Source organism: Patiria miniata, unplaced genomic scaffold (assembly GCF_015706575.1).
Source record: "Patiria miniata isolate m_02_andy unplaced genomic scaffold, ASM1570657v1 HiC_scaffold_3, whole genome shotgun sequence".
NCBI lineage: Eukaryota > Metazoa > Echinodermata > Asteroidea > Valvatida > Asterinidae > Patiria > Patiria miniata.
In genome coordinates this window covers 8703490-8731482 of record NW_024037069.1, presented here as the reverse complement: position 1 = coordinate 8731482, position 27993 = coordinate 8703490, and the positions used below count along the sequence as shown (strand labels likewise).

Sequence of the window (27993 nt, the reverse complement as noted above, 5' to 3'; positions counted from 1 at the left end):
TGATTTCCAGAGAATAATTCTTAAAGTCAAACTCACAATAGAAGATACAAATAAATTCTCCATGTTTTAATACCTTTCACCAACTCCGCTCAATTCTGGGGGAATATTACGTAGAGATAAATAACAGTAATAAATGGTTGAATAGTACAGGAGATAAAGGCAGGGCTACCGACCACATTGAGTACCAAAGGTATATCTGACATTTGTGCATCTCAATTTCGAGACGATGTATATATACATTTCCTAGGAAGTTGAAAAAAAAAAACATCCACTGTATTCATAACACAATCCGTAACTTTTTGCGATAAAGCTTGCAGTTTGGCATTGTAGTTTATAGAGTTTGAAGATGCTGACCTGGAAAGTTTTGAAAAGCGGACAGCGGTCCCATATCCTATCAGACTTGTAATATATACCATACCGGTTACTGTTTTTAAAAAAAGTAGGTTTTAGACAGAGCCTCATATCTACCTTGAGCCCAGTTTAACAGCTAAAAATTGCATACAAAAAGAGAACAAAACATTTTTTCCTGATGCAACAGCTAGTGTTAACTTGGCATTATTTAGGGAGTGTAAATTGTTTTAAAAAGTAGTCGCAGTTTTTGCAGTGCATTTTGAGACTATACTTGCATGTTCCACTTCAAGCTTTATAAGAAAAAGCTAGCTGTAGAGAAACACGCTTTTTTCACATCAATCGGAATCGTATATTTTAATATATTTTAATATCGTGGTTGAATTACGTCAATATTGCTTAGTTTTAAACATTAGCATTAAAGTAAGGAGATGTTCGTTAACTTCTTTTTACAAAATGGCGCCTAAAATTAGTGACCTTTCATTTATAACTTGATACAATGCCTCAGTGAAAAAAAGACATTTTATAAATACTATGAGGGAAATATTTTCCAATTCGAATATAAAATAAAAACAGACATCATAACTCTTCATGATGCTGTTCCATACTCTCCATTTCCTCAGCTCTTAAACTGTTTGTATCCACTGAATCATTCTGTTCTTCAGTGTTGGATTTATTTTCCCCTGTTTCCCTTCTCAGAGATTCGTCACTGATATTGTCGGCCTCCCCTCCTTTGGTAGTGGTACTGTCTGCTTCCTGATCTGTTTCTGCAGCAGGTGGAGCATCACCATCTGCAAAGGAGGGGTGGCACAACAACAAATAATTTAGTTTCAAGTTTAGTCAAGCTAAAACAGAAACTTTGCAAAACAACACCGCGCAGCTTGTACCTCTCTGACATCAACGATGTAATGGTTTGCAAACCGTTGCAAATGGGTTCCATCCACACCAGTGTTTGCAAAGCTGTTGAGAACGTACCAAGAAACAACAAGGCTATTTTTAAGTTGTTCAATACAAGAGCTTTTAACAACTTATTGAGATACAAGAGTGGAAACCAGCTTGATTTTCAGCCTGCATCAGATGGCAAACAGCAACACTGAGGCTGTTTCCCTGAGAACAGATGATTGACAAACACCATGGATTGTACACACAGTGAAATCAATCTTACACAAAATCTTGTTAAAAACGAAAAGGAACATACAAAACAGTGCATTTAGTTTGACCTTGACCACCATGCATGTTCATGCAATGAACTTACTTTATTACAATATACATTGTCACTATATTAAACAAATACAGTTGTTACTTTTCAGAACCACACATACTCGCAAAATATACTTAACCACATGGTGCTACCGCAAGTCCACAACAACTTATCTTATTATAAATTACTTACAGTCGTGCCAGTAAAATAACAAAAAACTCCAAAAATCAACAATACTGGTAGTACAGGTGAAATCATGCTAAAGAAGCACAACTTCACAAAGCCAATACAATACAAAATTGAAAATCACACCAGGTTAAAAAATCAATAAATAACGAGAGCAAATTAACAAGCAACATATATATTACATGACAGACTAGTACTCCACTTATTGCAACACAACTATAAGAGCTTCAAAGAGTTTTGAACCTTTTGTTCAGCTCCAGTTTTTCTCTTCTAAGGCCAGAGGGGGTTTCGTCAGATCAGGTGTTGAAAGCACCAGCAAACCCAGTGGGTGGATAACAGCATGTTGCACAAAATGAACTCAAAACACGAACTCGTACAAATAGGGTCCGATCATATGACATCAAAGTACCACGTGACCACCTGGAAGTTCCCGGCAATTGGCCACCATTGCAGTAGGCAAGCGTTTGGTTCGCATCCACGTCGTGCATTGTGAACTGGACAGTAGGGCTTATTTTCAGGTAAAATAATCGCAAATTCTTTACCAAATGGCATAATGGTCACTACCTGTGCCGTGTACATTTGTCACAATCATGTGCCGACCAAGGACTGGGTGTTGGCTACGCGTTTTTCTCACAGTTTTTGCCATCCACAGCTTTGAAGGCTTGCCTATTACCCAGTGCACGAAGCGCAATATGATATTTGCCTACTAAAATGGCGATGCTGACTTTCCGGTATTGGGATGCAGGCCAAGTCACATGGGTCAGTGAGAGGGGCACTATTGGTGAAAGGCCATGATTGGAACGTCCACTGTCTATGAATGCTGTTGGGATCCATATCAATGTAGTGGGGCAGATAGGGGAATTATGTGGGGGGATTGTGCCTTTGATGATACAAGCATGGCATTTGGCACACAGTCAGAAAATGTCTTGAGAAAGATATTTGGCTATAGGGCCATTGCAGATTTGTCCTTTGAAAAAAATATAGGTAGAATTTTCAATTTTTTTTAAATGGCTGCCATTGCTTGTTATTTTACCTTTAATTTTTGAAAGGACAAATCTGCAATGGCCCTATTGCCAAATATCTTTCTCATGACATACTCTTACTGTGTGCCACATGCCATGCTTTTATCATCAATGAACAATCTCATCACCTGTCTGCCGTACTATTGTACATGTAAGTACGCCATTGGTGCATTCGCTCAAGTATGTCCAATGGTTTTTGAAAGTTACCAATTTTTGTACTTTTTTTTGGTGTTATCATTAAAAATAACTATGAAACAGCATCATTTGAAACAGAAGTGCAACCAACGGAAACCACTTATGAGATCAGAAATCTCTCTTTTCTCAAAATGTAAAGTAGCCACTTAGCTAAAACTTCAACAGGTTCATTATTATGCACCCTACGCCAATTGCTTTGCAATTTTGTTGCTTTATAAGCATTTTTTTGGCAAAAAGTGCAAACTAACCTACATACCTTTATTGAAGCAATCAGAGCAACAGATTAAATTCTGGTTTAAAGACAGGTTAAATAGCTGGAGGAAGACAAGCTTGTGTAATTTAATTATCAATGGAACACACACGTTGAAAGTACTTTGAACAAGTGAAATATCTTATAGTGCATGATTATTAAAAAGAGCTATCTTTGGTCACACGATACTAAATTCTACATAAAGTCAAACACAATTTCGCACAAAATGTTTAAAAGGGCACTTTCAGTACAATTTCCAAACAAGACTACCATTATATATATATGCAAAACCCTTTTATTCTGGCAAATATGGCCAGTTGCATTTTCTTTCAACGTTTGAAATTACATTTTAAACTTAATATTTGGAGAAATACTTGCATGTTGCATTTGGAGAATTATTTAGAAGTGATTCAATGACCAGGGTTTCCATAGAAATCTGAAAACCAAATTCCATGACATTTCCAGAACTTTCCAGGAATAAAATATGACAATTTCCCTGACATTCAACGCCATTTTGCAGAGAATATGTTTGGTATTATGACACTGACGAACCACTGATGTTGGGCTAACCATTTGTTAGCTTTTAAAAATAATCATCATTCCATTATCAAATCAAAAGTGACCCATCAAAAATACTCCTAGTTACCATGGTTACATAATCTTGGTTTCCATGACTTTTCCCATGACTTATTTTATTATTCCCAAATTTCCATGACTTTCCATGACTTTTTTGTTTTTCCAAATTTTCCATGACTTGTTTTTCCCCAATTTTCCATGACTTTTCCATGACTTTTTTATTTTTCCCAATTTTCCATGACTTTCCCATGACTTTTTTATTGTTCCCAATTTTCCATGACTTTCCCATGACTATTTTATTGTTCCCAATTTTCCATGACTTTTCCAGGACACCTTTTTTCCCCAGGAGTTTCCAGGATTTGGACCGTGGGAACCCTGATGACTTAAAACTATTTTAAATATACAAAAATTCCACAACATCAAATGGGATGGGAGATATTACTCATAAATAGTGCACAAGATAGAAGATAAATAAAAATGGCGTCCTTGAACAAGAAATTCAAGAATGGTGTATATATAATGGCGTTATAATATACATTGTAGCCCATTTTACATAAATTTACATGTTTCAACGGCAATATGGTAAGCCAACCGATCCTGTTAGCTCGGTGGTCGAGTGGTAAAACATCTACACTAGAAAGCAGGAGGTCGTGGGTTTGAGTCTAACCCGAGTGATTTTTTTCCAACTTTCACTCGGGAGGTAACACACTGAGTATACAGCGTTTATACGTCGGTGAAGGGCAAAATCTAAATTTGATATACATCACCCCGACGCAAATATCCCATCTTATGAATAGTTAATGCGGTACCCGCAGCTACGTACATTAAATTCGAACCAGCCAATCGATCCTGTTAGCTCGGTGGTCGAGTGGTAAAACATCTACACTAGAAAGCAGGAGGTCGTGGGTTTGAGTCCCACCAGAGTGATTTTTTTCCAACTTTCACTCGGGAGGTAACACACTGAGTATACAGCGTTTATACGTCGGTGAAGGGCAAAACCTAAATTTGATATACATCACCCCGACGCAAATATCCCATCTTATGAATATTAATGCGGTACCCGCTGCTATGTACATCAGATTCGAACCAGCCAATCGATCCCGTTAGCTCGGTGGTCGAGTGGTAAGACATCTGCACTACAAAGCAGGAGGTCATAGGTTTGAGTCCCACCCGAGTGATTTTGTCCAACTTTCACTCGGGAGGTAACACACTGAGTATACAGTGTTTATACGTCGGTGAAGGGCAAAACCTAAATTTAATATTGTTATTATTGAACGTAGCCCATTTTACAAATCACTAAATATAAATGTGCAATTCCAATATTATGAAAGGAAATACAATGTCCTTGACAGAGCCAATAAGCCATGATGTCTAACTAATGATTCAGAGAAATGACCTCAAACTCCCAGTCTGTAGTCTCCTAGACCATTACTACATCATGGATGTACATGTACCAGTAAATTAAATACAGGGCGAGTCCAAAAAAACGAAACCCAAATGTTGGGACCATTGTTCTAGTGAAGTTCTGCATGTAGCATTTCCAAAATCTAGGATATGAAAGCCCAATTCATAAGCTTTCTTTTAGCACAAGAATCATTCAAATCACTTATGTACTTTTCAAGTTACGGAATTTTAAACACAACCACCGTTTTAAGGTTCTGTCCACGGATCACAGAAAAGGTGTGCGTTCTTTCAGCAAAACGAAAACAATTCACACGCATCCCTATGTGATTTGTTTTCGTTTTGCTGAAAGAACACTGAACTTTTTTTGTGATCCGTGGACAGAACCTGAAAACGGTGGTTGTGTTTAAAATTCCGTAACTTGAAAAGTTCATGAGTGATTTGAATGATTCTTGTACTAAAAGGAAGCTTATGAATTGGGCTTTCATATCCTAAATTTTGAAAATGCTACATGCAGAACGTCCTTTAAACAATGGTCCCAACATTTGGGTTTTGGTGGTTTTTTTACTCACCCTGTGATTGGTTTGAACTTCACCGACATAATTTCAACAGCACTGTATACTCAAAGCTGTCCGAAAGTAAACTTTAAAATGGATTTTTGCCCTTTTTTTCAAGCAAATAATGGAGGATTTTTTTTAGGTAGCGGACTGCTCAATAACTCACGCTTAAGCTAATTATCAACTTTACAGAATTCCTTAAAAAGTGGTCTATTGCATTTTGACAGACTGGACTAAATAAAATCTCTCCAATAAAAGATGCCATATTACTAGGGCTGTCCAGACTATACCAAATACTCACATATTCAATCATCATCCGAATATTCGAATAGCTTTTTGCTGGTTTGAATATTTGAAAACAGAAAAACACATGCACATACATGTACCCATGACTGTAATGTTTTTATCATAAACTTGCGGCGCTTTATTGTCAGGTGCCACTTTTTTTGTCGAAAGTAAAATTTCTGTAGACGGCGTGTTCATTGTTCCCATCCTTTTAGCAGGTTAAAACACTTTTACAGTTACAAATTTTGACTGCCACACTCTTTGTGCAACTTTTTACTGGCGCGCGCACGCAGTTGCAGCCGGCAGCTTTGAATATTCGGTCAAATGCAGTTTCGAGTAATCAAATACTAAATTATTCGAAACTGGATACCCCTACATATAACTTTAAAGGTATAGTCCATCATTTGTAATTTGTGCATTTTGTTTGTTTGAAGCAACAAAAGTGTTAAAAATCTAAAGAAGGCTGCTGAACAACTAACCTGATGAAGTTTCAGCTCAGCTTCAGCTGTATATTTTGAGATACACAGCATTCTAGGATCTTGATTTCAAATCAAAAGTTGCTGAATCATGTTTTGAATTAGGCCTGAATTCAGCGTCCGAGGCACATTCTCTCTGAGCCGTTTGCAGCTACGCGATGTCGCGCACTGATCCAACGAATTATAGCAGTCGCGCGCCCGTGTGCGTCGTGCCAACGCTTCGCCGAATAAAAAAACGAACTACTGACGGAATTTTCCATTGGTGCGTCTTAAGACGCACCGTTGGAAAGGGCTTTCTTTCGTTGATTTCTTCAAAATGACAGCTTGCCAGAGAGAATAATTTCACAGGGAGTTTAGTCCCCTTACTATCTTTCAACCAAGTATGTTTGTCAACAATAATTACATCAGTTACTTTTTGGATAGTTTCAAATGATGGACTATAGCTTTAATGTATTGTTTCAGTAAAAACCCTTTTCAAAAACCTCTATTTAATTAATGAAAAGGTGAAAGAATGCCAAGCTACTTGAAGGGGAATAAAAGCATGAATGTGCACTTTTCAAATCCACCCCTCCCTTTTCCAACACCCCCCATCCTCCCAAACTAACCCCTCCCCCTACCAGCCTACAATTCTCATGTGTCTCTTACTGCCTCCTGATGCTGAGCAAAGAATCTTGTGATGTACCACACCCCAAGTCCCATCCCAAATATAACGGCCATGATAGGGCTCCCTCTACTGGCCAAAATGGACCCAACAAAAAGAAAGAAGTAAAGAAGATAGATTAGAATTTCACCTTTAAGACTCAGCGAGGGGTCCGGTAGAATATCCTTTCCTTCCACTACAAACAAAAGGAAGAAAAAAAGGTTGAATATTGATTATCCGACTAACTAATAGTACACAAATAATGAATGTTTGTGAGTGCAATGGTAAGCATAATTTCATGAGGTGTCAGATGAAATGTTCCATTCCACGAGGCGAAGCCGAGTGGAATGGAACATTTCATCTGTCACCGAATGAAATTATTCTTATCATTGCACGAACGTGAAACATTCATTATTTATTTTATACAACACCTGAATAAATCCTCGTCATCTGATTGGTTGACTTTTAATAGCCAATTTATTCGGATTAAAAACTGTTGGAAAGTTCGACAAGTTCATCATATTTAATTTATGCAAACTGTTCAACAGGTTGAGAACAATCATATTCAATATATCTTGATTTTAAACAGCGCCACCACCGGCAGCTGTGACACCATGCAATGGAAGTTTTATTCACCGTGCGATAGAACCTCCATTGCACTGTGCGCTGCGCGCCACGTGCGCGCTGTGCGTTCGGACGAATCACCGATCCACCAATCAGATGACAGGGATTTATTCGGGTGTTGTATAAAATACACATAATGAATGTTTGTGAGTGCAATGAGCATAATTTCATATGGCGACAGATGATACGTTCCATTTCACAAGACGAAGCCCAGTCACTGAATGAAATAATTTTTTTCCATTGCACGAATGTGAAACATTCCTTTTTTGTTTTACTCAACACCTGAATAAATCCTTGTCATCTGACTGGTCAGAGCCGGCAAAAGTGTAGAACGTATATTTTTGCCGTGCTGCCGCCCCGTGCATTGGACGAGTACTTCAATGGCATGTGATCAACGACCCACCAATCAGACGACAGGGATTTATTCAGGCGTTGTATAATAGTAAATATTGATGGCTCTGAGATTAAACCTAGTAGCGGTGAAGAACCGTAGTCTACAAAGGAATTTAGTCGTCCTGTTGCTGTTAAATTTTTGGATTTACATGCTAACCAAAAACAGGGGAGACCCACTTGCAAGCAACACACGCTGCATGACATTTTGGCCAATAAGGTAGAGCAAACCATTTGTCATTTATGCATTTTTTTCATTTGAAGCAACGAAAGTGCTCAAAATCTAAAGACCAGTGTTGAACAACTAACCCAATGAAGCGTTCGCTCTGTGAATGCTGTATATTTCTAGAAAACACAATATTCTGAATCTCGATTTCAATTCAAAAGTTGCCGAGTTATGACACAATCCCGAAATCAGCATTTGAGACATGATTCTCATTCAGACGATTGTTGCAAAGTGATGTCACACACTGAACCGACGATTCTCGCTAAGAATTGCAACCGCGCACAGTGTCAGCATGCATGCATCCATTCACGGATTCGCCCAATTGACCTATCGCCCTTAGACAACCCTATGGAATTTTGTACCTTAAGTTTTGTTTGTTTCAGATTTTGCGCATTCCGTGTCCATTTTGTATATCGTGTCACTGGACAATATTTCACAATAGGACAATATTTCACAATTGGACAATATTTCACAATTGGACAATATTTCACAATTGGACAATATTTCACAATTGGACAATATTTCACAACTGGACAATATTTTCACAATTGGACAATATTTCACAATTGGACAATATTTCACAACTGGACAATATTTCACAATTAGACAATATTTCACAATTGGACAATATTTCACAACTGGACAATATTTCACAACTGGACAATATTTCACAATTGGACAATATTTCGGGGTGCATAGCACCCTCGGCACCCCTCGGGTGTTAAAAACGTCATATCCCACATCACAGCAGTCAACAATTGTAAAATGTCAATCAGTCAGTGAGTCAGTCAGTCAGGTGCAAGGAGGACACAACGCTGGCTCTCTGGGACCAGCAAAATCAAAAAGTAAAGATTCTCACAACTTACAAATTGATTTAGGGACACAGCCATCTGCACTTTGTAGATAACCCTCCTCGCATTCACATAAAAAGCTGCCAGGTACATTCTTGCAGAACATGTGTTCCTTCTTGCAAGTCTCGTCTGTCTCACACTCGTCAATATCTGAGAGAAAAACATAATGAGTAGGTGTCTGCAATGGACAGTTGGCCACAATAGACAGGTCACATGTGGCCACAGTGGACAGGTGGCTACAATGGACAGGTGGCTACAATGGACAGGTGGCTTCAACGGCCAGGTGACCACACAAATATTTAGTAGACAGGTGGCCACATTGGCCAGGTGGCCACATTGGCCATGTGGCCACAATGGACAGGTGGCTACAATGGACAGGAGGCTACACAATGGACAGGTGGTCACAATGATCAGGTAGTAGCCACAATTGGACAGGTGGCCACAACGAAAAGGTGGCCATAAAAGGTGGCTAAAATGGACAGGTGGCTACAATGGCCAGGTAGCCACAATGGATAGGTGGCTACAATGGGCAGGAGGCCACATTGGCCAGGTGGCCACAATGGACAGGTGGCCACAATGGACAGGAGGCTACACAATGGACAGGTGGTCATAATGATCAGGTAGTAGCCACAATTGGACAGGTGGCCACAATGAATAGGTGGCCACAATGGACAGGTGGCTACAATGGTCAGGTGGCCACAATGGAAAGGTGGCCATGATTGACAGGTGGCCACAATGGATGGGTAGCCACCATAGAGCTATATTAAATTACTAGAGCGCTAACTCTTCATTCTTGCGCGCGGAGACACTTTGAAGCCGCTCTGGGTGCAGACATTTTGAATTCATGTGCGTGTTTGTAGAACACTATCAAAATAGGTGGATTGAATTTTAATAGTGTACTCTAAATGCAACGCGCAAATAGACGATACGCAAACAACTTAAGCGCGCCATGATGGTTCAAAAAACGTCACGGCGAAAAGCATTTGCAGCGGAGGGACGCACACATGTTGCGCTGTTTGCATAGAGCAAAATGACACGCTCATTTGCTGACCGTGCGTTTCAGTTTTGGGCGTATCGGCTTCGATGACGCACCGATATGGAATACAAATGCAGATCGTCGTACAAAAGACGTACAGAATTTCTTGTTCGCCATAGGTTTGTGTACAAACATGAATGCGCCCAGCAGGCATCACTTTGTACATGAGTTAGCACTCTAGTAATTACCTCTATGGCAGCCACAATAAATGAGTTGGGTCTCCAATTTAATGATACTCTAACTGCACTACTCACCACATTCACAATTTACGAAAAGAGTTTAATAAAAGGCTTGATTTCTTCAATCTCGCTTTCAGTTTCTCCTTACCTTTGCATGTAGTGTCTATCATTTGGAAGCCAGTTTTACATTTGACACAGCTGTCAGGCCCCTCCCCTATGCACTGATCACACGCCATATTGCATTCTACGCATTTATAAGACCCTGGAGAGTTCTGGCAGAATTCACTGGACTGGCACGGTGGTTTCTCTTGGTTACATTCATCAATATCTGCAAAAATCATACAAATACATTTTGGGGGTTAATCATCCTTGCTCGCAGCAGAAGCTGAATTGGGAAGGACGCAGCTTACAATGTGGCAGAGCCGAAGGCATGTAAAGGCGCTTTAGGCAGCTGCAATACAACCCATGTCTTAAAGATATAGTCCATCATTTGTAATTTGTGCATTTTGTTCGTTTGAAGCAACAAAAGTGTTCAAAATCTAATGAAGGATACTGAACAACTAACCTGATGAAGTTTCAGTTCAGCTTCAGCTGTATATTCTGAGAAAAACAGCATTCTAGGATCTCAATTTCAAATCAAAAGTTGCTGAATCATGTTTTGAATTGCAGCTATACGCGAGTCACGCACTGATCCGACGAATTATAGCAACCGCGCGCGCCTGTGCGTCGTGCCAGTGCTTGCGCGTGCTGCGCCGAATAACAAAACGAACTACTAATTTAAATTTTCCTACGGTGCGTCTTAAGACGCACCGTTTGAAAGGCCTTCTTTCGTTGATTACTTCAAAATGATAGCTTGCCAGAAAGATTAATTTCACAGGGAGTTTAGTCCACTTACTATCTTTCAACCAAGTATGTTTTTCAACAATAATACGCCAGTTACTTTTTCGGATGGCTGCAAATGATGGACTATAGCTTTAAAGCCAGAGTCCATCATTTGCAGCTATCCAAAAAGTAACTGGCGTAATTATTGTGGAAAAACATACTTGGTTGATAGATAGTAAGGGGACTAAACTCCCTGTGAAATTATTCTTTCTGGCAAGCTGTCATTTTGAAGAAATCAACAAAAGAAGGCCTTTCCAACGGTGCTCAAGAAGCACCGTAGCTCCAAAAAAAAAACCTAAATTTTTTTGTCCATCTTTAAGAGAAACAGCCACAAAAACACATTATTTCAAAGTTCACTAAACACATAGCCACAAAAACACATTATTTCAAAGTTTTGTCACTATTAAACTGGCCGGTTACCTTGGCAACCTTTTTCCTCCACCATATTGTAGCCCCCTTTGCATTTCTTGCATCCTGTGGGTCCGCCCTTAGTGCAGGTTGCTGCACACGAGTCGTCACATGCTGACAAACAGTAAGCATAAAATGACAAAAAAAATCAGTCCAAATGTTAAGATAATTTTACCCGAATGAATAAACAGCCGATATACAAGTTTATTTAACCGACATACAGATCCTTGTCATTTGATTGGTGGAACTCACATCACGTGACATTCACGCCGCGGCTCAAAAAGTACTATCCGCCCATGGGGAATGGGAAATACTATTGAACAGTTAGGATCATTACGCGGTATTTGTGTGGAAATGCATGCTGATGTGCGCGTTCAGCGTTGCACGTATTGTTCCAAAGAGCCAGCGCTACAGCGATGGGTTCAAACATTTTCGGGAAGGGGTGGTTTGGAAGAGAGAAATACATTTTCCTCCAGCTTTGTATTGAAATAAAAGTTCAAATATATCAAATGACAAGGATCTATATGTCAGTTATATAAAACAAATATTGAGTGGCTTTAAATTGTGAAATGGGGGGAATATTATCGCTCGGTAAAATCTTGACTTTTCCAGTTCACTTGGCTTCGCCTCGTGAAATGGAAAAGTCCAGATTTTACCTTGCGATAACATTCCTCCCATTCCACGCTGAGCCACTGAATATTTGTGTAATGTAACCCAGCAATCTTTAGAATTGCTTTTACAGATATTTAGCCAGTTTCCATCAAAATGTCATGGTCACAGATTCACAGCAGTTGAATAAAGAACGGGCGATCAAGAAAATGTTACCTATAAATGAAAATTTATCTTCAAGCAAACTTGAATTCTCGATCCTGATTGGTCGATCCATGGCGACAACAGTGTGGTATTATCCCATATAACACAGTTCACATCACACTGAGTTTATTGTACTATTCTAAGATGTGCACGCCATTCCCGCTGCACACACTTGTAATAGGCAAACCGCTGATAAAGGTCGTGTACAGTGTGTATGTTCCATCTTTACTCTGCGTCAAGTTTGCAATAACATTATCCCACTCACGCCCATGGAACACGGAAAATGAAGTGTGTGGAACACGGAAAATGTAATGCATGGCATATGGGACACAGGCGAAATAAGCCTTATTCTGTGTTCCACTCGTCGTCGGGATAATAGTAATTTTATCAATACGATCTGTGATCTTCTTGTTACTTGAAGAGATTTGGCATTTTTATCAAAAATTTGTACTTTTTCGCTGCTTTGTACACAGTAACTTAAAATGATCCTCCCTTATTTTCACTTAACGCTGACGTTTGGTGAGCGGAAAAATCATCTCAAAATTTCAGAAGAGCATTTGGGCTTTTAATGCAATTGTGTATTGTTTTAATTTAGTCTAATAAAGGCAATCTATTCAGTACTCAATGAGCTGAATCCAAATTTTAATTGGATTTCATTAGTCTTATCTTCCAGCCACTTTTAGAATTTTCAATTTCAAAATCTATTTATATTGCACAATTAGCACTCTCCAACGTTCCTACTATGAATGAAGACTAACCTGTGCAGACTGTGTGTGTTTCGTTACTCATCTCCGTGAAGAAGCCGTTTTTGCAGACATCGCAGAGTTCACCTTTGTATCCACCGTTGCATTTGCACTTCCCCGTACCTGCTCTTGTACCTCCGCCCTGAAAGAAGAACACACATCACAGCAAATTCGTCAGTTATCCCTTAAGTCTGTGTACCACCCCTGCCGGCCCTCCTGCTAATGCCTGTACCGACCCAAATTGCTCTAGCTATAGACTACCGAAGCGTGGACGTCATTTTGAAACGGGAAGTGTAGTGCAAAGGAATGGACTATACACGCATGTTGGTTCACAGGCTGAACCACTCGCAAATGTCTTTTACACACATAATTGTGACCTGTTCTGTCAAAATCAGACTCTTCTGGGCATAAGGTCAAAAATGAGATTTTTGCATATTGTTAAAATATGTTCTTTTTCACTTTTAATAGGTGGTTCAATTTTTGAAACCAGTCATTCCTGGGCAGAGTTATGCTATTTTGAAGTTTATTGTGTTGAAAAGTAGAAAACTGAGAAAATGGCCACGAACGTCACAAAACAGTAATATCTTTAACTGATACGCCTTAACAAATCATCAAAAATACTATATTTAGAGTTCAAATTAGGGTTTCAAACGTTTATAGTATATTTTAGACATGTTCAGGATTACAAATATGCAAACATTTGAAAATCGAAAAAAATCGCCCCCACAGCGTTTTTTGCCTTATCTTCATTTCAACCTCTGCCCAGAAGCGTCTGCTTTTGACATAACAGGTCACAATTGTGCACATGATGCATTCACTTCGGTACTCTATAGCGTATGGTTAAATGGATTCTTTTTGATACCACACAAAAGCAAATTTTTGTCTATCACACTTCACTTCGCTTTTCACACTTATCCTTTTGAAGCAATTTTCTGACTATATTATATTTATCCACGTTCAACCACACTGAGAAACAATGCCACAAACCCCCTCCCCCCTCCCCCCCAGAAAATAAAAGTTACAAAAAAAAAAAAAATTCCCTTAGATTACTTACTGAGCATTTTCCATTGCCTTTGCATGGTCTCTCGATGCCTCCAGGACATTCTGTAAACAAACAAAATTCACAATCAGTAAATGAATTTCTTGAACTCCATCGCCCCTAAACAGGCCACTTCAGATTTCCAACACATTTGATCTGAGATTCGCTTGAGTTCAAATGAGTTCCAGCTTTACAAATTTGCTGTGTGAATACTTGACACCATTTGGAAAATCATATTTTGCATTGCTTTTGCATGTCAGGTCCACATGTCTACAGGTCTACATTCAACAACTACATAAAAGCAAAATTGTGCAAACAAATAATAACAAAATGCTTTACTTCAGTGATATTACTCACGATAATAATACTAATAATAATACCAGAGTCTTATATAGCGCAGGTATCTACCAACAATTGGGTACTCAAGGCGCTGGTAATTATGTCTATTTTTAAAGACAGGTAAATGAAGTTTTTGAGAAATATGAGACCCATTATGTAGCACCTTTATAAGGGTTTATAAGGTGCATTAAGCAGCCACTGCCAGAAACACCGGGGCAAACCCGTTCTCTTAGCGATAAGTGTTACTGGGTTCTTTAACGTGCATTACACAACACACGGGACCAAAATGCTTTACGTCCCATCCGAAGGACGAAGCAATAATGGTAAAGTAGCACAAGCACCACGTTCCCCATCAGGATTCGAACCCATGTACCACGGCACACGAGTCGAACACTGTAACCATTGGACCACAGCCCCCCTGTTATAACAAAAAAATTCATAAAATCTCATCAATACTGTACCTTGGCAATCTGGGCCATATGTGTTATCTGGACAGCAAACTGTAGACAAATTGAAAAACAACAACAGTGGAATCAATGAAAAGCTGAAACATTTCAAGTAAAGTCACTGGAATGCACAAAAATGTTCTGTCCATCACTTTTCTGTGTGTACTGTTTGAGTTTCTGGGTAGTTTTAAGTGGCATGTGACCAAAGAGGAAAAGAAGTAGCAAGGGTGCTGTAATGATCAAAACACTAAGTACTTAAAGATAATATACAACGTTTGCTTTTGCTGTAATTTTCAGGAATGGATAATTTTGGGGGGGTTAGTATTTTATAGCAAATGTTGTTAGACCGGCCTGTTTAAAGTGTTGTGTTCATGGATGCTGGAAAAACAAAGGAAAAAAATGCTGTTTTGGTAGTCTGGTTCCCTGACCCTACTTCAGACAAAAAGGAGCGATTTATAGAGGTCAGAGTATTGTCAGGTCAGGGAACAAGACTAGCTGGCTTGTACCCGTTCACGGATGTGTAACAAAATGTGGCCTAACTAAATTTGGTATTCTGGGGACAGTATCTTAAAAAAAAAAAGTCAGCTTTTTACCAATTCGCTCTTTTCACACTTCCTCCATGGGCATGCACAGCCTCCATCTGGCAACTTTACACAATAAATATAGTCGGTTCAGTGGTTCCCGTGTCGGGGTTCAGATCACTGAACTGGCTATTTTTTATTGTGTAAGGTTGCCAGATCGAGGCTCTGCATGTCCAATGACGGAGCGTAAAAAGAGCGAATGGTGGTCACCCAGCCACCATTGGAAATTGATATAAAAATTTCATTTTTGTTGAAAATGACAGCACACCAGGTGTCATGATGTCACAAGATGCTTGAGACTATTATTCATTTACACTACAGTCAAGTAAGGAATTTCATAATAATTTGGTATTTTTGTTTTTTGATGTTTGCAACATGGTGACCCCCAAAAAGTTTAGCAAGCAGACATATTTAAATTTCTCAAAAAGTATCCAACAACAGCATTTCATGTTGATGGAGCATATTGCTTGTACTCTTGTGTATAATCACAGCAAAAATTTAATGAAAATCTATTCCTGCAAACCAGAGATACAACAGATTATAAACGACAATGTGTTTTTCTCCCGTTCCAATGTTACACAGTTTATGAAGAGACCCATTGCAGAGTGCCGGTTGAGTGATTTCCAATGCAATGTGTACTTCCCATTGGAATGGTTGGAAAACACATATCCTTTCTATAATCTGTTTCAGCTCTGGTTTACATGAATGGGTTTCCATGACATATTTACTGATTATACATGTACACAAGATATTAAAATTAAAATGAAACAGTCTTTTCGGTAATTTTTGAGAAATTTAAAGATATCTGCTTGCACAACTGTTTGGGGGGGGGGCATCCTGTATATTACCTTTAAAGGAATATTCAAACAACACAATCATATATTAGTCAAGGGAATGGGCTCCGTGCGCCAATGAAAGAGGGCGCCCTTTTACGTAGCAACGACGTCCCATGGGCAGGACATTTAGCTGGTTGACGCGCACCGTTCCTTGTGTGTGACGCACATACATGTACACCAGGGGATATGTACTATGTACACGCAGTGGTTGGCCGCGCTTCGCAGCAAATGAATTGCAGTCAGGCAAGATGGCGTCGGTCGGTCACCCCCAACTGTACCTTCTTTGCCGGTGAGGGGGTACTTGTGAACGGAGCGGATATAAGGATCTTGCCAACTACAGATACGTGCACATGTACATGTATTCTACTGGACATATTTTTTCCTGTACAGTATATACATGTATGTATGTATACACGCAAACAATAGCATGACCAAAATCTGTGGCAAAGAGTTCTTACTTGTGAGAGTGTCAATGCAAAACCACTGTACAAGATCTGGATGGTCGGTCTGATGTTCCGTCCACCATGTCTCTAGTGTCTCCTCGTTGTGCTCCAGCATGGTATTGCACTGCACAAAAGACAATCATGAGTTATTACTTCCTCTAAATAACAACAAGTAAACACATGGTTTGAAACATTGACGCCAATCATCTGATCTGTGTGTCACAGAACTGAGGTGGCAGAACCTGGGAATCAATGTTCAATGCAACAGTTATATGTGAAACCCTTTAAAGCCCTTTAGATGAAAGGTTATGAAGTCTTAACTCTTTGTACGACACATTTACTTTAAAACCCTAACCCCCTAGGCCCTTTTTGCTAAGAACCATCCTCAAAATTTTGCAACTCCGCCTACATTTTTCAAAATTGTCAGACAGTCCTGCCTCAAAATGCATTCATCGTCAATCCTCCAAAATCCTCCTCATCTCAAAATTTTGCACTCGTGTTTAAATGAAGGATAACCAACGCCAAATCCTTCAAAATCATCAGACAGTCCTGCCTCAAGATGCATTCATCCTCAATCCTCCAAAATCCTCTTGTGCTTCAATCACCATTCATCCTCAATCCTCCAAAATCCTCATGTGCTTCAATCACCATTCATCCTCAATCCTCCAGAATCCTCATTTGATTCAATCACCATTCATCCTCAATCCTCTAGAATCCTCCAAAACCGCCAGGAGGATTTTGGAGGAGTGAGGTGGGTTATGTGTCATACAGAGAGTTTCTGCACAAGTAAAGCACTGTGGAGAGCAGTGAAGCATGACCAAAATCCACCTGCTTGCACGTATCTTAACCACAGAAAAGAGTTGTGGAGTTTGAAGTGTTACCCTACTCCACTTAACATGACCTCAACGGATTTTGAAGTGTGGGTGCTACCTCTTTGGGCAAAAAATGTTTCCGCAAAACATGAAAGATTTTGAAGTGCAGAAGACAGGGACACAAGAACACGTACATGAATACATGCAGATAAAAACTCTTGGACAACATGAATTTATAGCGCAATAAGTTTTGAGTGTCATTCGAACTCTTTGGTGTTAAGATTTGTTTTGGATTTGCCTCCGAGTATAACCCTAAAAGGAACACTCTTTTAGGTGTCTGTCGTTTGTTCAAAGACATCCTGCCTTTGAGGAGATAGATCACTCAACCTAGACAAGGGGGTAGGAATAGAGAACTCATTGGTCTACGTACTGAATTTAACAGTAGTTTTCATAAGTTTCTTTGAAAGTGTAACGTATTCAAAACAGGACAAATGCATCTGCCCAACACTAACACGACTCGTTTGAATTTTCAAGTGATCCAACCGAATGCACTGCTCACCTCATATTTATCCTTGGAACACACCTGTTCCACGATTTCAATCAATCTTGTCTCACTGTGTAAAAAAAAGAAGAGAAATAACTAGAATGTGATTTTTTTTAATTTCAAAATTTTCAAAGGCACACACATGTATTGAACATAAAAAGTTGTAGAGCCCTGTTAAAGATGGAGCTCGTAAAGAATTCAATTGGTAAATTTGGTTAAAACTGTCCAGACATTCTTGTGACAAGTATCAAATCAAGGTTGCAGCTTTAAAGCCAGAGTCCATCATTTGCAGCCATCCGAAAAGTAACTGGCGTAATTATTGTTGAAAAACAAATTTGGTTGAAAGATAGTAAGGGAATTAAACTCCCTATGAAATTATTCTTTCTGGGAAGCTGTCATTTTGAAGTAATCAATGAAAGAAGGCATTTTCAACGGTGATTCTTAAGAAGCACCGTAGGAAAATTTCAATTAGTAGTTTGTTTTGTTATTCAGTGCAGCGCGCACAAGTATTGGAACGACGCACACGCGCGCGCCGTTGTTGTAATTCGTCGGATCAGTGCGCGACGTCGCGTATAGCTGCAATTCAAAACAATTCAAAACATGATTCAGTAACTTTTGATTTGAAATTGAGATCTTAGAATGCTGTTTTTCTCGGAATGAACAGCTGAAGCTTAGCTGAAACTTCATCAGGTTAGTTGCTCAGTATCCTTCATTAGATTTTGAACTCTTTTGTTGCTTCAAACGAACAAAATGCACTAATTACAAATGATGGACTGTAGCTTTAACCAGTTGGCACTGGGAGTATTTTGACTTTGACCGGACCCAGGCGTGGGATTGTTTGCATGAACCTCGATGCCAGACGGATTCGGGCCCTCATCTGCAGGTAGCACACCCTGATATTTCCGGCCTCGCACACTACGAGCGGGTTGCTGACAGATATTTCCGGCCTCGCTCGCTGCATGTTTATCTGTCATCCGTACTGAATACCGCAAAACTTTTGTGTGTATTACATGTTAGCCAATGTGAACTGGATAACATTTTCTTTGTGGCAATGATACAAGTACTTTACTTTTTTTCCTGTGAAATCATTTCTTCTGATTACATTGCCAGTTGCTTTATGCCCAAAAAGCTCTTCTTCTGATTACATGGCATAGCAATTTTTTTTGTGTATGATCACATGGAGGTGTCTGCATGTAGTCAAGGGTAAAAGGCAGTAGTTGATGATTTTTGGGATTTTCCCCTCATTTTTCTCCCAAAAAAATTAGGGTAGGGACTGTCAAAAAAGGGTAGGTAGGGTAAACCGGAAGCAGAACCATTTTTTTTTTTAGCCTTATGAAGATTCGCAAGTACTTTTAGAAAATTGGGAGGAGGGTGTTTAGTATATGTTTTCACACAAAATACGTTGACAGAAGACATGATTCTTGTTGCATACCCAAACGTGCATGTGTACTTTCACAGTTAGTTTCAGAATGGTTCAATACGACATTCCACCGTGATAAATTACTAAATTATTCCAATAATTGTGGTATCATTACTTTTGCTTCAAATTTAAATATTGACAGCAGGATTTGAGTAAACACTATCCTGATTGCAATCTTGTATGCAAGTAATTAATGCAGTACCATCTGTCGTTTTTCATTTTAAAAAAATCAATAATTCTCTTGGTTCCACAGTATTACACTTACATGTATAGATACATGTACCATGTACAAACAGTCAAACAAAAGAGCTGTCTGAATGCTGTACACAGCTGTTTTTAATACACAGTTCAGGATGAATTTGTTTGGTACATGTACAACAAATTGTGTGCGGATGTAGAAAATATAAGAAATCCATTTTCATCACAGAAATAAGTCCCACAAAATGTAAACTTCCAAAAAACTGTATCTGGGGAATTCAGCATTGTTCCACTATAGGCTCTGTGCACTAGTTCCCCTAAACGTTAAAGAAGGGGAGTCAGGGGAGACCACTGGGAGAGACATTCAAACGCATTGCCGATGATGTCTGACGCTCACGCAAAGACTCTATGGCTTTGTGCACATTCAGAATAAAATAAGTCGTGCTACCGGGACATGTACTTCGTGATATATATGGGCAATTCTTTGGTAACGGAATTACGGAATTTTGTCACTTTGTCAAGGATTATTCTTTCCCAAGAAAATATGTTCTATGCTAGGCAACTAATCTAAACATGGAAAGGGAGCCAAGACCCAATAGAATTGATTGACCGCTAAAAAAAAAAAAATCCCACAAGATTTCCCTTTAAGGGGCGGAGCTTAATATCGGTAACGGAATTACGGACAGAGGACAAGCATATTTGAGTTCTCGCATAAATTAATAAAACTCTCTGAAGTTTGGAAATTTTAAAATTGGACACTACCTGTTATTTGTAGAGTTCAGGGGTGTTGTTAACTACAATGCAGAACAAAGTTGAAAAAATAATCACTCTTTTCATAATTTGCATTTTAATCACGGTAACGGAATTACGCCTGGGCGGTAACGGAATTACGCCATAGGTTTACATGTAATAGGTAAATGCAATACATTAACATTGAATTCAACATAAACTCATCACAATACAAATTTTAGAAGTTTATAAAATGCCACAAGGGGAAAGCTAAGTGAAAATTAGCAGATCAAAATGTAAATGTAGGCCTAAATATGTCTGGGCTTCATTTTTTAGGTCAAAGGTCAAAGTCAAATGAAAGCAGTCTGGTGATGGCTGCATTGCCTGTTAGCAATGTATATTTTTTTTACCGAAAATCGAATTTTACTATGAACATTTGTATTATCATATTTCACTAGTTTATCGTGGAAAATACAATAAAACTGCACTGGTTGGCATCTCTGAGCAAGGGAAGATGTTAAGTTAAATGCCAAGTAGAACATGTAGAAGTACAAGTACAGTCTGGTACTCAACTTTCATATACTTGTTGTCGAATATATTTTCTGTGGGTACCAGACAATGGCTTTGGCAACACATATTTAAAGGGAATGTACATCATTGGCTTTTGCTGTAATTTTCAGAAGTGAACTATTTGAGGGGTTAGTATAATAGATCAAATATTGTTACACTGACATGTTTGAAGTTTTGTGTTCGAAAATGCTGGAAAAATCAAGAAAAACAAAACTGTTCAAGTCGTCTGGTTCCCTGACTCCACTAAAGGTAAAATTGGTCAATTTATAAATGCCTGAAAATTGGAGGGTAAGGGAACCAGACTAGCTGGCCTGCACCCGTTCATGAACATGTAACAAATACCCGGTTGCAAACAAAATTTGGACTGGAAAGAGTGTAAAGTTGGAGCAGTAGTTGAAAAATAGTTAGGTTTTTCCAACGGTGGTCGGCCGACCACCGTTGGAAATGTGTACAAAAATATCATTTTCTTGAAAATTACTTCATACCAGGTGCCATAATTTTACAGGATGCTTAAGACTATCATTTACCAACATCCTAGTAAGGTATTTCGTAAAAACTTGTTAGTTTTATTTTCTGATGTTTGGAAATGTTGTATATTCCCTTTAAGCATCCAAACAACTATTAGCATTTTTTAAATAGTAAAAAAGAAAAAGTAAAAGTAAAAAATATCAATGGAACACCTGATTATTTTTAATTGTATAATAGCAAAGTAAAGAGGGAAATGATTTAACAAGTAATTTAGTATTTAAAGTTATTGTCCAAGGTTACATGCAAATCTCCAATTTAATATGTCATGTACATTACCTGGAGGAAATGTGCATACTTTGTGCATGCGTAATTCCGTTACCGTAATTCCGTTACCGTTTCGTAATTCCGTTACCACTTGGAAAAATGCCAAGAAATTACTATTTTAAGTTTTTATTTTTCATTTATGTTTGTAGTAGGGTCTTTTCTCAACATACATGATTTGAAGAAAAAAAACAAGAAAATTTGTGAAATAAGTAACTTTTGCCATTTTTTTGGTAACGGAATTACGTGCTAATTTTGACATTTTTAAATGAAGGCCTACACTATATATATATATATATATTTATATTTTAAATTTTTTTTAATGACCCTGAGTAATGTTAGTAACTTGTAACATCATAAAATAAATCAAATCTTTTCCCTATAATTCAGAAAGTAATACATACACAAAATTTTATTTTTTTACCAAATCTGAACGTTTTTAATCATAAATTGCAAAAATCACTGTTTTTACCAGAAATATGTATTTTTTTTCAATTTCGTTTTTTGAACTGAATTCCCCATTTAATTGAGGTCTGGAAAAAGTACAAAAAAGGTTTAATATGTAAATATTTATTTTTGACATTTTTTGCTCTCCCATGGAGAATTGCCCATATGTGTTACAGTAGGTGTTGTTAGATGCACCAAATCTAGTCCGAAAATTTGGGACTCTCAATACTGTGTATGAGAGTCCCAAAACTTAAGGTATTGAAAACATGCAAAACAAGAAAATAGACTGGCACCTAAAACAACCAGTCCAACACAGCTTCAGTACTGCATCAATCAACCATGCCAAAAGAATTTAAGAAACATGTGTCATGAAGCGGGAACTAGTCTCAATTTACTACACATTTCTCCATAGTCAAGCCACCAGACTATTGACCCTGAAAAGAAGTCAGTCTTTTCAAATAGTTGGACCATGGTTGGACATGTACCAGTCTAGTATTTAGCCCCATTTTGAAATCACTTGACTTCCCTCTCATGTGCAAAATATTGAAGAAAGTCTCCTTTAAAAATTGAATTGAGTCTGCAAACTTGGTTGGTGAAATACTGAGGACATTTTCTTTGCCCCAGTGAAATTTTTTGAGAAATTTGCTGGCTAAACTGTGAGTAAAGTGGGCCTGATTTAGTTTTGCACGTTTCAGAGCACTCCAGAGCCCTGTCTGCACCAAATAATGACTTAACCCCAACTCCCATAGCATAATTTACTGGGAACCGTACCCATCCTGGCAAATTCCAACACCCACATGGGAAATTGTACACACACACACTGTTGGACTTAGTTTCTGGAGGTATGCCAAACCCAGTGCAAAAGACCATCAGTTTAGGGGTACTGGACCCATTCTAACAGATTTCAACAAAACCTGCTGGTCAACTTTGATGGGTTGAGTTCAGTTAGGGTTGCACTTCTGTGTCACAACCCAAGCGATAGTGTCATGTGTGCATTTACGTACCTGGTGGAATATTTTCCAAGTTTCTTTTCTTCCCAGTCTGTGTCACCTCCAGCAAAGTTGTACCGAGCTGTTCGCTCCATCCCCTACACAATCAAAGAAAAACCAAAAGCCATAAATACTTCTTTAAAAATTCGTTAAAATCAATTTCTGACCATCTTTCTGAAAAGATAATCAAGTGATGTCCTCCAAATCCTGAATCCAACAGTAATGACGATCGTGTAGTGTAGGGCCCCTGTTTTGTTTCGATCAAATGAGAGTCAAGGGTGTTGTTTATTACTCAAAAATGACCTTTTTAACCTAAAGCAGACTTCTCTCAATATAATGACACCTTTTTTTGTAATTTTTGAACAGTTTCTTGGGGTAGAAATTATAATTTTCCTGCGCGGTGTACGGTTGGTGCCGTGAGGTTCAGCGCACCTTGCACGCTCGCGGTACATCACATGGTGATTGCCATCTTTATTTTCATGTTGCGTTTTGTCGTTGTCATCGTCATTTTAACCCCAAATTTCCCTTAAAAAATTCAAAAACGTGCCCTTTATCTATGACATACCTGTATGTTCTTAATGTCGCCAACTAGTTTGGGTGGTCAAATAATTTTTAAAAGGATTTTGTTCCCTTATAGGAACCGGGGCCTTTAGATACACGATCCCCTCAAAAAATGACAAGTTTAGCAGCGGCCAAAGATGAGGGTCCAAAAATGAAAGATACAGAATTAAACTCATACAAGTTCAAGCTGAAAGTTCTTGAAACAAAATATAAGACCAAGATGATATAGAGTGTCATTGCCTTACCTCCTTAAAAGATTTGGCCAGTTCCCTGCACGTGTCACATTTCTTCTGAACCTCTTCGTTTTTCTTCTTGTTTGCCAAGTTTCCGCCGACAAACAGCAGAAAGATGATTGAGACACTGACAATTGCAGTCTTCCTTGGAGGCATTGCTAACAGTAACGTGCACTTCTATATCACCTGGGCCAGTGGGTCTTCAAACAAAGCATGTGACTGGTGCGTTCCAACTCGGTCCTGGCAGGAATCAGTTTCAAGCAGAATTTCAGGATCGGCCGATGATGAGTCTGTACAAAATGCATGCGACATCAGAAAAGTTTTGTATATAAACAAAATGCAAAAAGGAATAGCAGGCAAGGGAACAAATACAGCACAGAGTTTTCTGTTCCATCAGCCTTAGAAAGAATTAGTTTGCTCCTAATTTTCAGGATCGGCATACAAATGTAAGTTATAATCATGAAATTCTGAAATAAATACAGCTCAAAACATTATACATGTACGCGACCCGTAAACGTGGCGTCAATAACAACGCCACACTCCAGCCTCGCGTAAAAACACCCAAAATTGTCATGCGGCACGTTCTGTACATTCACGCGAGCGTAGGATTTTGCATTGCCAAGAAATCTGAGGAGAAAAAACTACCTCAACACAACAACAAACATACGAGCAGAACTTTTGATTTTCTGAGGTCACGCACGGTATGCTGGAACTCCGACTCATGCACGCACGAAATGTTTGTACGCAACTCTGGAGCGTGGCTATATATACAGGCAGCCACATTCATGGGTCTATACACAAGTAATTTCTTACCCATACATCATTCATGTACATGTACATATTAGTCCCAAAAAATATAGTTCTGCCTCCGATTACATGCTTCTCAAAAAATAGGGTCGGTCGGTCAGAATTTTTTTTGTGCTGATTGAATGGGGTATCCTATGTCGATTTTCTCAGGCATCGAACACGGAATAAACCACACCACCGTGGGGTTTGTTTATATCAATTTGAAAAGGAAGAGTTGTACAACACAAAAGACAGGACAATTCCGGAAGGTTAGTGGGCATCTCTATTCAGAACGAGAAACGTGATAAGTACCGCGATAATACGGAGTCCCATCCTACATGTATTCAACAAGGAAGTAACAAGCAAGAGGCACGTTAAATTCAAGGGCAAAAGGTCACCTGAAAGTGAAACCAGGGAAAATACTAAAAACACAATAAACAAACAAGGGGGAAAGTGTTACAATGCCTGAAAGCAAAATATATAAATTTTACAAAAATGAAAGTTTTGGTTGCAATGTGATGTTTGCGAAGGAAAAAGGAAAAAAAATGTTGTACATAGGCTACTACATGCTGTGTAAAGCTGTAGCCTGACGCCACTTTTTTCTTCATCAATCATCTCAATGAAGGTCAGTCATTGCAAAATGAGGATATAGGCCTAAGACATGAATCTGGGACTGCGAAACATTTCGATATTCCAATTTGTTAGGAAGTGGATGGGTCGCCGTATTACCGCGGTACTTATCACGTTTCTCGTTCGGAATAGAGATTGCCCACTAACCTTCCCGAATTGTCCTGTCTTTTGTGTAGTATAACTCTTCCTTTTCAAATTGATATAAACAAATCCGACGGTGGTGTGCTTTATTCCGTGTACGATGCCTGTGAAAATAGACATGCTCAGAGTGTGCGAACGGAGGTGGACTCCCTATTATCGCAGTATGCGGGAAGTGTTGTTTATAATGGTCTCAACTTTTTTATTCATATCATAGTTAATGTTTGACCAAAACATCCCCTGAACAAAGTGTGATATTTTCCCTGTAACGTTCAAGTTGATAAAAGACTATATGTCTGCAGGATGATTTCTTAAGACCCTACCCTTCCCCCGAAAGGAGAACACAAATCACTGAGGCAAGTCTACTGATTGGCGATTTGGGGCGCCATTCACTTTACACGGTGTGCCGTTTTACATGTATTTTTGTTAACGCGCTGTGCTTATTTTTATCCCGTAAAGGTTTTTACAATTTTGCGGTGCAAATATCATCCTTCGACTTCATTTTACATTTGCAGCTGAAGAATGGGAACCAGACAATAGAACTTTCATGGACAGAGCACCATTACAGATTTATATTAAAATATTTGCAAGTTTTGGAAAAAGTTAATATTTATTAAAAATCGTTAAAAGTTAAAACTAAAAGTCCCGAAAGACACAACATTTTTTAATCATCTCAACTCGGCAAAAAGTCCTTAATGACTGTTGAACTGGATAAAAATCGCCACTTGAAGGAGTTTGGCAACACAAAAAGAGAAATTTCCCATGCTTCGATAATAGGGATGCCGCGATAATAGGGAGTCTGACTAAAATGTTCTTGACTTTCCATAGACTTTGTACACGACCGCTGAGTGGCGTCAGGTTGCAGCATTTTTTTCCCTACTTTTTTGTTTAATTCTTTGAAGTGGCTATCGTTACGGCAGCCGTTGTTAAGCGCCCTCTACGATTACTTTTTTGATACGCATGCAGGTATATTTTGTAATTATTTGTTTCCCCACGTTTTAGCGAGCAGTGCGACAGCTCAGTCGATAGAGGGTAGGATTTTGCACCGCGAGGTTGCGGGTTCTCATCTCAGTTTTGCACTCGAATTTTTTTCCTTTTCTAACCTGACCTGAGGCTTTGGAGGATTTTTTTTAAAAGGGAAATAAAGTCCGAATTTCATAACGTTCAAATTCACTTTTTTCCTTCTAATTTTATATTTTCTTTTCATGTTTTTATAAAAGTTGCAGTACTACCGAAACGATAGAAAATGGGAAATGTGTTACGGCTGCCGTAACGATAGCCACTGCGTTAATTCTTTACTTTAGTGTCTTCCTATTCGACACATTAAATACCTTTCGACCCGGTCTGTTGAGGTGATCTTTCCACTTACCTTTCTACACAGTAGAACCATCAAAAAGCTAATCGTTTATAAATGGGATAAGCGTAAAACCTGCAAGTTGAATTGATCAAAATTGTAGGTCCATGGGCGCCGCCATCTTGCACGTACCAGCCAATGGATTTTTGCCACATCAAAAGGAACGTGTACAACAAAGACACAAAACAGCCGTCTCATTATCCCGCTCTACGTGAACTGCACGCCAAAACTGTAACGGTGGCTATGAACACCGCCCTCTAGTAGGACTAGGCTCCCGGGCCTAAAACAGGAACAATCATTCCCACTTAAAATTCCTTATTTTTTTATAAGGATATTTTTTTAACCTGCCAAGGTCCTTTCTAAGGGAAATGACAAAATTAAGGAAATTTTAAGGATTTTTTTTTTAAATCCACGCGCCTCAATGCTGGGCCCAATAGTTTCATGGAAGGGTGGTTTGGCAAAAGTTCAACTAATTGAAACGTTTAAATAGAAAATTTTAATTGGATTTTGGTTAATTAATCACTTAAATAAGCAGTTCAAATCAAGCACGATCTGTGGGTGAGGATTAATAAAGCAAAAGTTGACTTCTTAAACTCTCAGCCTAGTTCTCCCGGTGATCCATGGAGACTGAGGTATTCATTTCCCTCTGCTAGTACAGTCACAGTTTCGCATCCGGGGGGGGGGGGGGGGGGGGTTATTTCAATAAATGGTTAGAGAGTTCTGACATCAATCCCACAAAAGAAAACCCGCTCAAAAACCATTACAATGCGCCGTGAAAATGGGCATCTACTTTGCAGTATGCATAATAATGGTCATTTTT

General features: G+C 38.8%; 1 protein-coding gene across 1 annotated transcript; it reads right to left on the bottom strand.

The window, feature by feature from the left end:
* Window positions 1-40: 40 nt before the first annotated feature.
* Window positions 41-27379, bottom strand: LOC119737144 (protein disulfide isomerase Creld2-like). The gene is made up of 13 exons (XM_038211263.1): window positions 27189-27379; window positions 24278-24555; window positions 23487-23569; window positions 18345-18399; window positions 16989-17097; window positions 15129-15167; window positions 14344-14393; window positions 13305-13431; window positions 11746-11847; window positions 10592-10771; window positions 9244-9378; window positions 7289-7333; window positions 41-1139 (listed from the first exon to the last, which is right to left on the bottom strand). The coding sequence occupies exons 2-13, from the start codon at window positions 24419-24421 to the stop codon at window positions 928-930; spliced, it is 1281 nt and encodes a 426-aa protein (XP_038067191.1). The 5' UTR covers window positions 24422-24555; window positions 27189-27379; the 3' UTR covers window positions 41-927.
* Window positions 27380-27993: the final 614 nt, after the last annotated feature.